Below are 16,445 nucleotides of genomic sequence, written 5' to 3'. Positions count from 1 at the left end.
CCCTGTAGCCCCTGGCAGACCTCTGAGCTAGAAAAGTCAAATCTGAAACTTTGCTTTGGGTAGAAGGTTACTTCTCAGAAATCCACATTTGAAAACTCAGGAAGATTAGGAACACTTGTTCCCGAAGTGTTTGCAGTTTGAGCAGTGGATGTGAATCACATGACAAGAGCCGGCAGAATGTCATCCTTTTGCTAGCTGGCTCGCTGTCCACCCCTCCTCACCCTCTCACTTATCCGCGGGCTCACAGAGGCGTGCAGGGGCTCACACAGCCTCGGCCACCCCTGAGAGACGACTTCTGCTTCCCAGCCGGCTGTAGAGCATGCTGCACAGTGTATCCCATTCTGTGGCTGCACACAAATTATAAGGCTAACAGGAAATAATTTTGAAATAGTAAAATGGTGGGCCACTTTTTTATCTTTTGGTAGGTTCTTAGTCCTTTTCAAAAGCTCTAACCAAGTTAGAGGGTGGGATCTCTTCCAACGGATGTGTACGACAGCCTGGGATGGGACGGCTGAGGGCAGCTGGACGCTGAAGCTGCGGCCCATGTGCCAGGAAGAGCACAGGATTGCAGCAGCAAGGGCATGAGAACAATGCTTTGTTCCTCAGCCTAAGTGATTCTCCTGCCTCAGCCTCTGTAACTATAGGCATGTGCTAACATGCCTGGCTTTCTGTAGACAGTTAAGTCCAGTGGACAGGGACCAAAGCTCTACCTTAGTAGATGTTCGCCTACTCTGGAAAGCCCTGGGTTCTATCTAGAAGCAAACTGTTGGCCCGCTCTGTGAAAGGGGAACACTATCGTGCAGGCTGCCCTCTCTTATTGGAGCGGGCACAGGGTATAAAAGCCTGGAAATTCCTATTCTCCAAAGCTGCCTTAGAACAGTAATTTATGTACTCTGTGACTTTAGGCACACTAGGCTCTCCATAAACAGGGGTAGCTGAAAGGCTGCAAGGATCCAAAGTTGGAATTTAAACTCCACATACAGCCTTTTTCTCTCTAGTATTTGAAGTGTGCTGTGTATAGAGGCCCTCTGTAGAACGAACCACCGGGATTTCCCACACTTGCTCACTAGCTCTCTCCTACCACACTTGCTCTGCAGCCTTCTGTGAACCCCCTAGTGTCCCAATAGCACCCCATCTCCCAGGCTTTCCTGTTTGCCCAACAGCTGGGCATCACAGCAACTAGCTAATGATTAGACAGACAAGGGAAGCTTCTCCTCCCTCCCCATTGTGTTAAGTCGATTTTTAGAGGTAAAAGCAGTATTTCTTGGATCCTGGGCTCTGCTCTGGGGGCCAAGGGGAGTTTAACAAGCCTTTAGTCATGGCTACCTTTATTACAGGCCCAGTGCCTGGAGGTAAATACATCCTCCAAATGACCCAAGTTGTTAAGTGGAAAATGTCACCATGACCTGCTTTTAAGCTTGTGCTTTCTTTTTCTAAGAAACGTATTTAGTATTATTAGGTTTATTTAGTGTTATTAAGCAATAGCCAACTGGAGCAAAAAAATAAATAAAATGTAAGTTCAAAAGGTAAAACTCTCATTGCACTCCTGACCGCCCTTAGTGTGGTCTGTGTACATCACACATTTACACCCATATAGAAGGGTACGCACACACAGGAACACACAACTATCGTGCATTCCAAACACACAAGGCAGCCCACTTTCTGATAATCTCTCTCTTCTCAGTATGTGGCAGTTGCTTTTCACCCGTGGTTTTCCCTTGCTGGTAAGCAGTTCCTACCACACAATGACTTCTGCTCATATTTCTTCAATTGCCTTCCAGATAAAATATCTTAATACACATTAGTGCCTTTGCCTGGAATGGCTGAGTACACAACTCGGTGTGACTGGGGCCCCGCAGACGGTGGTGTCACACTACTGTTAATTTAAACCACATCCTGAACCAGGTCCTTTAAGGTCAGAAGATGGGGGCTCCAAGCATGGCTCTATCTTCTGAGACTGTGGCTTGTTTTCTCTTGTTCCAGAAACTAGAATGAGCCGAAGCATTCCTGTGGAGGTTGACGAATCAGAACCATTCCCAAGTCAATTGCTGAAACCAATCCCAGAATATTCCCTGGAAGAGGAATTGGAACCACCTGTTCCAAATACAAGGAACATGGCACCCAGCAGCTTGTCAGCACGCCAAGCCTCTCGCCACGCTTCAGGAGACCATTGTCAGGCTCGCCCTCCTCCCCTGAAACTTGCCCATCACCAGCCCGTGTCACAACAGGTCACCGACCTGCGCACTAAAGTCCTGGAGGAGAGCGATGCCAGTTTCTTTAGAAGGCACCCTGATCCTGGCAAGGGATTCTGCTCATGCTCATCCGAAGCCAGCGAGCCTGAGTCGGAGTCTGTGCTTGGCGCCCTCCCTCCAGAGCACCGGTTTTCACTTCTGGAAAAACGCAATAGACGGCTGGGAGCTCAGCTTTCGGCAGCCTCTCCCGACACTGGCCATGACTCAGACACATCGGACCCAAGTTTGCCTAATGCTCTGGCGGACTCCTCCAGCGGTGGCCAAGAGACGATATCTCGGCCCCGGCCCCACAGGAACAGAACAGCCCCAGATGTGCCCACGATAGACACCGGGTATGATTCCCAGCCGCACGATGTCCTGGGCATCAGGCAGCTGGAAAGGCCACTGCCCCTCACCTCCACATGTTACCTGCAAGACCTCCCTGGGCCTCTGAGGTCCCGGGAGTTCCCTCAGTTTGAACTTCAGAGGTATCCAGCATGTGCACAGAGGCCTCCTCTCAATCCTTCCCCACAGGCTCCATGGAACTATCAGTATCATTGTCCGGGAGGGCCCTATCACCAGGTGCCATGTAAGTGATCTTTATCGCTTCTGGGCTTCTGAACAACACTGCCCATGTCAGAAGACTGGCAGTTAGGGATAGTGTTCTCTGGGGCACGGTATTTCAGCATGCAGCTGGTTGCCAGGGGGGCTTAGTAGGGTGCATTTTCTTGGCCAAGGCCCGACTCACTTAAATCTCCCTCTAGGAAACTTTCAGGAGAAAGTGGATCCCCCTGTTGAGCAATTGAAAATCTGCTTTGAGGCAGAGAGATGCGCTGATGATTGCTAGAAAATTCATTTGTCCTAGTTCTTGGGGCTTCTTTCTGGGTTCTTCCTTTCCCTGTTCCCTTCCCATCAGAGTTGGCAGAAAATGTGGGAGGGACCGGGTGCCTGCTGGGTGCCAACCACAGCACAGGTGTGGTCAATTTCTTAAGTCTGAGTCACTGCAACTGAACTTTGGTAAGCAGGTGTCCGGTTTAGTTCTCAGAAGTCTCCAGGTTAGTTTTAAAAGCTGTTGATATTCTACTTACCTGTAGGTAAAGATACTTTTTCTGCTAACAGCAATATGAGGCGAGTTTCCTCCAAACGAAATATGCCCAAAAGTTGAAAAGGGATATTTCCTTTACCCAAATAGAATTCCCTATTAGGATTTTGCCACATATACTTCATTGGTTTTTTTTTTATCCTTTGCTTGCAAATATACCTAATATAAAATACTTTCCAATGACACTGAATGTACTTCTTCCAGCATCGCTTAGGATGTTGAATTGGGCTTGTGAGATGGCTTAGTGATTAAGAGCACTTGCTGCCAAGCCTGAAACCTGAGTTCCATCCCTGGGACCCACATGATGGATGGAGAGCCATCTTGCAAACTGTCTTCTGGCTTCCACATGTGCACTGTGGCACACGCATACACACACACACACATGCACACATGCAAATGTAAAATCTAGATAAAATGTTCAAAGGCTGAACTGTATTTCATTAGATATATTGCTGAGTTATCATTAACTTGTTCTCTGTTCTCAGACATTTAAAGTTGTTTCTGTTTTCTGGTCTAATAATCAATACTATGACAAGCATTATTTTTATCTGCATTTCTGATTAACCCCTTAGATAAAGGTGCAGAAGTGTGAGCACTTAGTCAAAGGCCTTGCAAGTCCTAAGCAGACAGGAGATTGCTTCATCATGATAGTAAAACAAGCACTGACTCTGATAATGAGAGTCCAGGAAGATCTTCCCACTGGAAAGTTTTTCCTGTTGAAGCCTTTGGAGGTAAGCATTGCCCTCTCGGGCAGCCTCCTTTTAAGGCAGACATGTCGGAATGGGGACACTTCGTCTCTCATGCCTAAGCGCTGCTTTCTTTCGGCAGCTCACCTTCCCCTTGCTCTCTGTATTTCTCCCATTGAAGGGGGTTGGAAGGGAGTGTTTGATCTTAAGAGTGCAGAGAGATGAAGAGAGACAGACAGGAGAGAATGGCTGGACATGGGAGTAATTCACATACAAAGCGCCAAAATGCATATGAGACCTAGCTTAAGAAAGGACACAAATGGTGCTGGAGAAATGGCTCGGTGGTTAAAAGCATTTGCTGCTCTTGGAGAGGACCTGAATTCAGTTCTCAGCTCACAACTGCCTATAACTCCAGCTCCAGGGAAATCCGATACTCTAGTTTCCAAGGACACCTGCATGCACATACATGTATATTCAGCACATGTATATACACACACATGCACACACACACAATTTTAAAAAGTAATGGTACATTTTATGTAATAATGGATGCAAAAATAAAGACCCTGCACATGCTTACTGTTAGTGAGTAAAAGACAATGAACACTTCATATACTTTTGGTAGGAACTGAAATTGCTGCAATTCTGGAAGGCAATTTCATTATCAAAAATTTGAGTTCTCCCTTTTGGATAGTAGTCTTACTTTTAGTAGTGTGTCCTATAGAAACATCAAACAAGCAAAAATACAAACAGCATATTTATTAAAACACTGGGGGCTGGGGAGATGGCTCAGCATTTAAGAGTTTGTGCTGCTCTTGCAGAGGACCTGAGTTCAATTCCCAGTACCCATATCAGGCAGCTCACAAATGCCTACAACTGCAGCTGCAGGGAGATCCGATGCCTCTGGCTTCTGTGGGCACCTGTCCTCAAGTGTATAAACCCACACACCGACACACATTATTTTTTTAAAAAAAAAAAAAAGCTATTAAAAGGTAAAAAAACTCAAAACACAAAAACAAACACGGTTGGTGACCAGAAAGATCAGGGGTATCAGAGTTTGGATCCCAGCACCCACATAACAAACTGGGCATCCTGTAAATGCCTGCTCCAAAGGATCTGATGCTCTTTTCTGACCCCTGTGTGCACACACATGCATGCACACACAAATAAGCAATGCATTTATAAAACATTGTATGAAAGTAAAAAAACAAACCACTGTCTATTAATAAGGGGCCAGAACAGTAGAGCTGATCCCTGATTTAAGAGTGTAACTTCAGGATGGTATGAAATGATGGATTGGGTAGAGACTGGAGGGAGCCACAGTGCATGGTCAGCCACAGAGCTGGAAGGAAACAGCACATCAGTTATAGGGTGCTCTGCTGCGAAGGTATTGATGCTGAGGGGCTTAGGTACAGTAAATACATTTTGACCTGACGTTCTCAGTTTATAATGAGTGTGTTGAGACATAGCTTAACACAGGTTAAAGAGCACCTGCATGTTAGGATTCATTTATTCAGTGGTCTACTTGATCCCCGTTGTGTAGCACAAAACAGTGTACATTTTCTGACATAAAAAGGATTAAGGCAGAAAGCAGGATACAGAGTTGATCCCATACATGTTCATTCAAAAGGAAACTATAAATGTTTATATACACCCTTAGAAGTCCTGAAAGATTGAACCACCTATTAACACGAGAGAACGTAAGGATGAAGAGGGGGCAGATGTATTTTTCTTTGTAATCTTATATACTTTTGGTAATTTTTAAATAGCAAACTATTCCTGTAATTAAAAGATAAATAAAACTCAAAAGGGACAATGCATAAAACCTGAGCTTGTCTAGTTCATGATGCATATCCTTGACCCTTGCTCCTGAAAGCCCTAATCCCAGGGAAGGTATCAGGGTGGCCCAGTGCTTAAGGTTCTCTGCAGGACACTGCAGCCCTGGAATATTAATGATGTGCCTAGCAGCAAGGACTCCTGGGAGGTTGCGGTGAGGACTAAATGAGATAATGCATTAAAGGCTACAGGAAAAGTGGCTGGCTGCGAGCAAGGCCTCAGCACTAGCTGCTTTTGGTTTTCTTTTTACTGGAAATGGCTCCCGCATGCAGCCCAGCCCTGTAGAGGAAGCCTTCACTCTCAGATCCCTCTGGCTGGCGTGGATTTTAACCATTCAGGACAGGTATACAAATGCAGAGTGTCATGTCAGGGCTATAACTGCACTTAATTGCCAACAAAACCACTTCAAAAGAGCTGTTCACCTGAGGGAGGCTGTGGAGTGGAAACCATGGCTACATACGTGGTTCTCCTCAGCTTTAGGAGAGCATTACTTCCTTGCCTGTTAATGAATATATAAATAAATAATGATCACCATGCAAATGGCGTGTCTTTGCATTTTGCAAATTAAAGCAAAAGTAACATTACTGGTCACCCTTTTCATATAAAAAAAAAAATCCTAAGGAGATGAAAGCAAGCAATGAAATAGCCTACAGTTTTCTTTACCACTGCTCCAGAAGCTGGCCTCTGCTGTTTAAGGTCACCAGATGAAACCTGTGATTAAGCAAGCAAATCAAGCCCACAAATTTATTTGGGTAGAGCTGGAGAAATGGCTCAGAGGTTAGTTAAGAACACCGACTGCTCTTACAGGGGACCCGGGTTCAATTCCCAGCACCACATGGCAACTCACAACTGTCTGTAACTCCATTATATGGGACCTGGTTCCCTTACACGGACATACCTGCAGGCAAAACACTAATGCACCTAAAATAATAAATAAATAAATAAATCATTAAGTAAATAAAAGCAAAATATGTTTGGGCAAAAGAAGAACTAAATCTAATGAGCCCTTGTGCTTCATACAATTTTTGTTTTCCTTATTAAGGAGGCAGAATATGATATGTGGGTAAATGTTCCCAGGTACGTGTGATTGTTTGTGTGCTAGAACGCATGTACAATTAAAGCAAGGAAAAATAAACCGGATGGAAGCAATGATAAAGGAAGGAGTTGCCTTGCAGGAGCCCCAGCTGCTTACAGCTGTGGGAGTTCTTCTAACAATTTATGTTGGCCATTTCGTTTCCTGTCTAAACCGATTGCATTTTATCATGATGTTTCTTGACAACTTGAAAATCAGATTTTATTTTCTCCCTCACAAGCTCTTTTACTACCATTCTTAATAAGGAAGAAAAATGTTGACTGTTTTTCCTGATACATGGAAAACCTCATTTAGGGCTTGGTTTACAATTCCAAGTGGTAAGAGCCCTGTGACATGCGGACTGTCTGAACTGAGGCCAAGCGGCTCACGAGACTGACACACAGCAAGCAGCATTGGGCGCTCATTTAAGACTCTGCAAGCTTTCCAGTCTTGCTGTTTTCGCGTTGTGCTCAGTGCTGAGGACTCACTGCGCTAGCAAGTCATTTGTCTATCGCATCGCCCACCTTCCGTCTCCTGGAGGAAACGCTCTTGATGGAATTTCAGGCACAGGAGACAAGTCTGTGGGAGGCTATTTTTGAGCAGCGATTCTCAAGTAGGTGGCTGCTGATCTGTATGCCTCCCCTTCTCACGCAGACTAGTGTGGGTTTGTGTTGAAAAACAGACACCTCCAGACGCTCAGATCTCTCTCTGTCTCTATGTATCTTGAGCTGCGAAGGGAACTGTATCGTATTCATCTTTGTTCACTGTGTGCCTGGAGTAGAGGGTCTATAAATATTTGTTGAATGAATAAAAAGAAGATTCTACCTTCTGGGGAAGAGAGAGGCCTCTAATCATTGGCAGAGCTTTCTGTGACATCAAGTATTTGAAAGGCCATCTTTAATTGTATGGTAGGAAGAGAAAGAAGGGAGGAGAATGAACTTGTAAATAGAGCTTGCCCATTCATTTATCAGTTTACTTAGAAAAATTTGCCATGTCGTTTGCCAGGCACTGCATAGATAGTACAAGACACGAGGTGAGCAGGCAGAAAATAAGTAGAAATAGGCACACAACATGACAAAAGCATATATGCTATAAAGGAAATAGCCAGGGGTTGGAACGAATATTAATAGGCAGGCAGGCAGACTGGGTCTCATTGAACAGACAGTTGAGCAGAAAGCTAAAGAATGAGAAGGTCAAAGAGGCAAGGAGACTGATGTTGCTAAGGTGCCAAAAACAAGGCAGCAGGCCAGAGGAGGTGGGGCAGGGAGAGTGATAGGCCAGAGAAGACAGGAGCAAGGCCATGGTAAGGAATCTGTAGGCCATCCTGAGCTAGGCTACTTTTTCTGGGAAACAGAAAATCCAGCACCTAGGCCCGTGCTCGGCATGGAGCTAGCGAGGCCTGGTCATGCTAGTGGAACAGAAGGTAACAGCTTGAGCAGTGAGGTCTGGCCATGTGGCTCAGCGGGTGAGGTGCCAGCCACTAAGCTGACATCTTGATTGATCCCTGGGACCCACTTGCTGGAAGCAGAGGAGCACTTCTCACACATTGTCCTCTGACCTCCAGGCATGCGTGTGTATGTACTTGTTGCACAGAGACAAAATAGTTAAAATGTAAAAAAAAAAAAAATTAAAGAAAAACTTGGGCAATTGAAATTACTTACCTAATAAACTTACTTTTTAGTGTAACAACTTTTCTATGTAACTAGCCATAGGTCCAGACAAAAATGGTCCCAAGTTCCACACACAGAAGGAAAGGCTTCATTTTGGTTGACCCTTTGTTTTGGTATTTAGTCCTTGTTTTGAACAAGAGGATGATACAGGGGATTATATTGCTGGTATTCTAATGTAAAAACCAACGAGGCGGGTCGCTTTCATGTGCTCATATACACTGGTGTAACTTTTTACCACAGGTGGCTGTTTCAGAACTCAGAGTTACAGCTAGTCAAACGCTCGACCCATGTGCTTAGTGATTTTAATGATACGATTTGTTGCTAGGCGACACAAACATGTTGTGCAGGGAGATAATCTGCTCGAAATCATCTGACCTTGATTCAAAGGCTTTTGATTAACAGCACTAACATCCGCCTTCTGGAAAAGGAACACACCCTATGATTAGAGCTTGCTAGTCCTTTTAAAGCAAATAAAATGTTATTAGCCGTTCATTAATGGATGTGGGGAGCAAAAATGGCTCTGGAGAGTGAAAACTTCACTTGAGTTTACTTTCAGTATCTCCCTGGAAAAAGCTTTCAAGGCCCTGGCAGTTTCTCCTCTCTGACCTTGTCTTTCTCATTTCTGGAGGGCAAAACTGATTCAGAGAAAGGGGTGTGGGGGGAGAAGGAGGAGGAAGAGAAGGAGGAGAAGCAGAAGAAGCAGGCAGCTAGCAAACCAAGACTTAAGCAAGCAGGCTGTGCAGTCCAAAATGGTTTCTTTGTAACTAACTATTCCTCATTTACTGAGTACTGCCTAAGTGGCTGTAGTATGCTTAGTGAGTGATGCCTAAACCCCCATTCACCCTGTTCTTATAAACCCTTCCTAGTGATGAAGAAACTAAAACAGGAGAGAGAGAAGGTAGCTCAGCCAGGGGCTAACTCCCTGAGGCGATAAGAGCCATGTAGAAGCTGATCTGTGAAGATCTAAGGCAAAATCTTTCTGCATGGATATGGTAAGCTCAGATCCCAGAGGTGGGGACCAGCTTGGGGTATTCAAGATGAAAGTGGGTTATGATAAGCCGGTGACAGTGTTGTGGGAGATGAGATCAAGCACAGGGACCTGGTCATGCAGGCTGAATCTTGGTACAGTAGATGCTGTGGGGGATTGCAGGTGCACTGTTTCTAAAGCCATGCAAAGGGGAGCGGGGCTCCTGCCTGTGACTTGATAGCAGAACCACTTTTTCTCCTTTTTTAGCCTGAGTAGCAATGGTGACCTGCCTAGCTGACCTGCAATCCCCACTGGCAAGCTAGACCTCTTGGGATTTATGTGACCCACTCTAAGAAGGCTGTCAAAGCGAAGCCTTAGTGGTGGGCCTTGTCCTAGACCACAAAAGGCTCCATGGTCTTCTCTCCCCATTCTTAGATCTCCCCTCCAAGTCCTGGTTTCCTCTGTTGGCTCCAAGCAGGGACAGGCCCAGGCAAATCCCTTTCATCCCCTCAACTCCTCATTTTCCTCAAACCTTCTGTTTGCAATGTCAGGGCTTAACAATAGCAGGACGAGGGTCATGTGTCAAAGCCAGTAGACGGCCTACGTTGGAGGTGCATGGTCACTTTTTCAAGAGGAAGAATGGTAGGAAGGATATAGCTGATATAAGGGTCAAGACAAACAATGAAATGGCTCCAGGGAGTTTGACCAGACCTGAGAGACTGGCCTGAGTTAATTGCCAGGGTCATCCAATGTAGCACAATTAATAAAATCCCAGAGACAGATATTGAGGTTCAACCTGAAGGTCAGAAAAGCAAAACAGTCAGCCACTGGCTCTTACCTCTACCTCAGTCTGAAATGGCGATCCTGCCTCTAGGAATCTCAGAATGAGACTGTGTGTGAGAGCTGTCTCCTCTCGTTTTATATTCCTCTCTAGGGCTGGGATTAAAGGCGTGCACCACTGCCACCCGGTTTCTATGGCAAACTAGTGTGACTACTGGAATTAGAGGTGTGTGCCTCCACTGCCTGGTCTGTAAGGCTGACCAGTGACTGTTTTACTCTCTGATCTTCAGGCAAGCTTTATTTATTAAAATACAAATGAAATCACTACAATCCACCCAGGGTTCTGAGTCCAAACATGGGGACCTGGAGACAGCCACACTAGTAAACATACATATTGTTTGCTCTTCTGTACTTGAGGCTGTCATTCCCCAAAGATTCCTTAAGATGTTTAAGGCTTTTGACTGCAGACAAAACTCAGGACAGTGCTACTTCAACCGGGCGATGAGGTCAAGAGCAGCGACCTGACCATTCAGAGTGAATCCTAACTGCAATAGAATTATGTCACTTTCTTGCTTTTTTTACTATTTTATTTCTCTGTGTCTCTCTCAAATATGTTACCCTGGCAGACAAACAGAAATATGACTTCTATAAATTGGGCAAGGATTTAAAACCAATGATTATTATTTAAACAAAATTGTTTTTGCACTAAACAGATTATGTTTCCCAGTGCATCATGCTTCTGATCTGAATAGAGGTGACAGCTTGGGTCATGAAGGGGCTCGTGGCTCCCATGCACCTCTCGGGTTTCCCAAATGTAGCCCTCTAGGTCGGTGTAATGCTCTCACCCTGAGTCCTTCTTTCTCACCCCTACTGGATCCTTGCACCCCTCCTCCACATCTCTCTTTTAAAGGTTTTATTGATGAATATATGTCTGTGTGGGTCTGTCCCACAAGTACACTAAAGGCTACGGGAAGGTGCTAGATCTTCTGGAGCTGGAGTTACAGGTCACTGTTAGCTGCCTGACATGGGTGCTGGGAACCAAACTCCAGTCCTCTAGAAGAACAAGAAGTCCTCTTACCTGCTGAGCCATCTCTCTGGGCCTGTGTTTTTCTTTTACCTGGTCAGCTGAGCTGCCTTCTCTTGGGGCTCTGTTACCCTGGGGCTTCCTTGGACCAACTTCCTCCCAAGTCACACATTCACATTTTAAAAAAATGATTAATTACTATTAATAATTACTAAAACAATTAATTAATTAACATGTTTGTATGTATGTTCATGTGTGTGTGGATGCCTATGCATATACATGTAAAGGTCAGAGGTATATGCCAGACGTCCTCCTTAATCACTCTCCACCTTATCTTTGGAGAGAGGGCTGCACTGAACCAGCAGTCCACTAACTCAGACTGGCTTGCCAGTGAGCCCCAACGATTCTCCTGTCTCTGCCTCCCTGTCACTCAGCATGTGCTGCCTCATGCACAATTACATGTATGTGGGTGCTAGAGGCTTGAACTCAGGTCCTCAAACTTAGGCAGCAAATACTTTGTTGATTGAGCCCTTTCCCCAGTGTCTTGGGGCCAAGTGCCCATAGGTTTTAACAAGAGAGAACGTGAAGTTACAAGGTGTTGCTGGCTCCTTCCCGGAGGATGACTTCACTCATTTACTTCTTCCTAAGAGGAAGCAGTGTGTGTGTGTGTGTGTGTGTGTGTGTGTGTGTGTGTGTATCCATGTGTATCCATCTGTGTCTACCTAGTGGCGTTGGGAAAGCCTAGTAATTTTTTTTTTTTTTGAATTGGGGAAAGGCAGAATCTCAGTATATAGACCAGCCTGGTCTTGAACTTACATGAGACCTGCCTCCCTCTGCCTCCTAGTCTGGGATTAAAGGCGTGCAGTATCCCATCCAGTCCATCCAGTCCAGCACAGTTTTTTTTTTCGTTTGTTTGTTTTTTGTTTTTTGTTTTTAGTTTCTTGAGACAGGGACAGGGTTTCTCTGTAGCTTTGGAGCCTATCCTGGAACTAGCTCTTGTAGACCAAGCTGGTTTTGAACTCATAGAGATCCACCTGCCTCTACCTCCTAAATGTTGGGATTAAAGATATGAGCCACCACCGCCCGGCCCAGCATAGCAATATTAAATCTATCACAAGGATAATTTCTCCTAGTCATGGGGAATTATGGTAGGAATAGGGTGTGACAGAGGCTCTTCAGGGAAGGATTATTCTAAGTATCTTATTAAATCAGGACTTAAAAATTCTTTGAGTTTTCTAATTAGAATGTCAAATGTAATTTCACAGATGTTTTTACATTGAAAAAACACGTATCAATTTCATGAATATTATGAACTAATTACTAGTACAGAATATGACAAATACACGGAGGTGGGTTGATATTTGGACCCTCAGTTGCTATAAGAGAAAACTGTTCATGGAACTTGTATGGCTTTACACTTGGAGGAGCCGAAGCCAATCTTCTCTGCTATTTCCTTGTTCACCCACAGATGCTCATGGCTACCCTCCAACAGCCTACCAGCAAGTCATCCAGCCTGCGCTGCCTGGACAGGCCCTTCCTGGGGCAAGGGGGAGAGGCCTGCATCCTGGGCAGAAGGTCATGCTGAATTACCCCAGCCCCCAGGACCAAGGAGAGAGGCTTGCACAGAGAGACTTCTCTTTCCCGAGGCTCCCAAGGTATGAGCATGGCAAGATCTATCCCCACACAACCTGACATGAGGAAGAGTGTCAATGTAACAGAGACATGCAGAGTCTGTAGGCCTGCCACCTAGGTCTGCACAGTCACACGGTGAAGTACCCAGGATAAACTTTGCAGGGCAGAGCACAAGAGAAAGTGGTTGACAAGGCTCTCTCAGCATCATCACATCTGGTTTCTAGTTATTTTTTCTTGCAATAAAACCATCTATACAAGTTGATCCCTTCTATGCTTCTGCCAGAAAAATAATGTTGTGTTTTCAAAACTTTGTCTAAATCTTTGCTTTGGTCCATTTTCCACTTCTGTAACAAGGTGTTTGAAACTGAATACTTGATAAACAAAAAATATTTCATTAGCTCAAAGTTCCAAGATAAGGGGCCCTTCTTGGCTATGTCACCTTCATGGCAGATAGCATCATGACAGGAGTGTGAGGTAGAGGGTAAGACAGAATGGTATGATGACGGAGACCAAAGAGGGAGCCAGGCTTTCCCCTTCCTTTTAAAATTTTATTATTATTATTGTTATTGTTATTATTATTATTATTATTTTGAGTCATGGTTTCTCTGTGTAGCATTGGAGCCTGTCCTGGAACTTGCTCTGTGGATCAGACTGGTCTCGAACTCAGAGATCCACCTGCCTCTGCCTTCTTAGTGCTGGGGTGCATCACCACTGCCTGATAATTTTTTTCATACAGGTTCTAACAATGTAGTTCATACCTGGCTTCAAACTCACTATGTTGCCCTTGCCGGTTTCAAACTTGTTATCCTCCTGAGTCAGCCTTCCAAATAGTATGGACTACTGTGATTTGTGTGTGTGTGTGTGTGTGTGTGTGTGTGTGTGTGTGTGTGTGTGTGTGTATGGGAGGGGTTCTCTGTACTTTGGAGCCTGTCCTGGAACTAGCTCTTATAGACCAGGCTGGCCTCAAACTCACAGAGATCCTCCTGCCTCTGCCTCCCGAGTGCTGGGATTAAAGGTGTGCACTATCACCGCCCGGCTTTGGACTTGTTCTTTTATTACAGTTCTCACTAAATCTGACCAAGATCACATGAGATACCCTGAAAGGTTACTCATCTCTTTCCAATATGTTGCCACACTAAGGGCCAAGCACCCAGTCAGCCCACACTCAGGGCACAGGCTCACACTGAGGGCCAAGCACCAGTCAGCCCGCACTCAGGGCGCAGGCTCACTCTGTACTTGAGTGGTCCCTGACTAGTTTTTCTCCTTACTGTTTTTATTTTTAAAATGTTTTGTCAAGTTTACCTTTTCTATCAGTTTGTGTATCTAGAATACAGAGGAGCAAGTGGAGTTTCCCGTTTTAGAACAAAATTGGAAAGAAAGTAAATAAAATGTTTGCTTCTTTTCAAGTGCAACTTTCATATAACACTCAAAGTAAAACTGTGTTCTGTTTTTATAGAACAGAATCACATATGAAAATCCTATTAAAGTGGATTTTTTGAAGATAAAAGAAATTGGCAATTAGTTCAAAAATTTTATTCAAAGGAAAAAAAGCCAGTTTTATTAAGAGTGGCAAGCAAGGCCTAAGCCTGCTTCCCTTCACTGCAAGGTCCACAAGTCTCTGGAGTTCCTTCTAGATAGACCCTTCATCCTCCTAATTACACAAAATTTAAACAAGGGAGTTAAGTAAAATGTTATTTCATAACAAGACACACCCTTACAAAGAAATGTATAAAATTTCAAGAAACCGTACAAAACATTAAATATTTTTATCATATATATTTGGTGTTGAATAGGGGATACAATCATAATTTTTAAGGTAAACAAAAATTCATTTCTCATAAAAATTCATTTCTTTCAATAACTCACAAATAAAAACGCAGCTAGATTAGAGTGGCCACTCTAACGCACACTTGCCCAGCCTAATCTCTTTGTACCTCAGTGATCTTCTAGATCGCTAGAAAGGCCATTCTCAAGCTTTTAAATATTTTTTATTGTTATCTGAGCTATTGAGTCTCATTTATTTACCCAAGCTAGCCTAGAACTCACGAGCCTAGGATAGCCTCTACTTCCTAGCAATGCTCTGTGTTAGAGATTACAGATGTGAATCACAATACCTGAAAACCATTTAGATTTATAGGCAAGTTGAAAGTTACTGCATAGCAAATGTTTCTATAGTATCAAACCTGTCCCAGTATCCTTGAGTTATCATTTTAGGATGATGAAGAATGTTCAGCTAAGAAGATAATTCTCCTTTCACTGATTAGAAGGAGAATGTTGATACCAGAAATTTACTCTTATGATACTATTTATATGGGAAAGTTTTTGAACATTATTGTCTTAGTTATGGTTACTATTGTTGTGATGAAACACCATGACCAAAGCAACTTGGGGAGGAAAGGGGTTATTTGGCTTAATCAGGGCAGGATCTCAAACAGGGCAGGAACGTGGAGGCAGGAGATGGTGCAGAGGCCATGGAAGGATGCTGCTTACTGGCTGACACCTTGTGGTTTGCTCAGCTGCTTTCTTATAGAACCTAGGACCACCAGCCCAGAGATGGCTCCACCACATTGGCTGGGCCTTCCCCCATCAATCACTAATTAAGAAAATGCCATGCAAGCTCGCCTACAGCCAGAACTTGTGACATGTTCTCGATTGTGGTTCCCTCCTTCCAGATAACTCTAGTTTGTGTCAAGTTGACCTAAAACTAGCCAGTATAATTATCAAGGTCTTAGTATTTCTTTATCAAATGAGTAATCATCTTTTATAACAATGAAGCTACTTTATGTCTAAAAAGATTTAATATAAATAATAAGGAAATGAATATCATTGAAGGTATATTTTTAGAGGCCTCATTTGCTCACTATTTATGAAAACGTAAGATATAAATTCCCTAAATATTCTAATTTTAGAAATGTAGTTGAGATTTTGTAATTTTTTAAGAAATGTTTCATTTAAATCATATTACATAAGACTTTAAGAACTTTGAAATTACTTTTGGGTAAAAACATAAACAAAAATATTAAAATTAGGCAAATATACAGACTTATAATCATAACATCAAAAATTGTATAATATGAAACAATGAAACCCATGGTCCAGTTACCCTGATTTTATCGTACTGCCATATTTGCCCCTAGCAGCTAGAAGTCACAGAAAAGAAGGACCATTCCCTGTGTACTAGGTTCTAACTCTTCACTTACTTCCCTGTGTGTACACACACTTACATGCACAGCACCCACAAGGACAGAGCACGCATGGAGGTGCTTCTCTCCTTCCACCGCACAGGTCCCAGGGATCCAACTCAGGTCACCAGCCCTGGCAGCAAGTGCCTTGAGAGCCGAGCCATCTCACCTGCCCACTCAGCTATTTTAGGCAGAGGGGATTTAACTTAGGGAACTGTGTGCGTATAGAACTGGAGGCCAGAGGCGGCTCAGAGAATGACCCA

At 44.0% G+C, this 16,445-nt stretch overlaps 2 protein-coding genes across 3 annotated transcripts in view; one reads left to right on the top strand and one right to left on the bottom strand.

The window, feature by feature from the left end:
• Positions 1-16,445, bottom strand: part of LOC125394293 (uncharacterized) — a 114,513-nt gene that overhangs the window by 1,747 nt on the left and 96,321 nt on the right. The window lies entirely within an intron of this gene.
• Traf3ip2 (TRAF3 interacting protein 2) overlaps positions 1-16,445 on the top strand; it is a 42,607-nt gene that overhangs the window by 10,735 nt on the left and 15,427 nt on the right. For both annotated transcript variants that reach the window (XM_085690488.2, XM_048425022.3), the window contains exons 2-3: positions 1,984-2,820; positions 12,837-13,023. In XM_085690488.2, the coding sequence (XP_085546614.1) occupies positions 1,992-2,820; positions 12,837-13,023 (1,016 nt within the window). In that variant the 5' untranslated portion in view covers positions 1,984-1,991. The remainder of the gene's footprint in view (positions 1-1,983; positions 2,821-12,836; positions 13,024-16,445) is intronic.

This window comes from Myodes glareolus, chromosome 1, assembly GCF_982192425.1.
Source record: "Myodes glareolus chromosome 1, mMyoGla1.1, whole genome shotgun sequence".
NCBI classification, from domain to species: Eukaryota; Metazoa; Chordata; class Mammalia; order Rodentia; family Cricetidae; genus Myodes; species Myodes glareolus.
The sequence above is the reverse complement of the archived record's forward strand: the minus strand, read 5'-3'. Positions and strand labels throughout refer to the sequence as shown.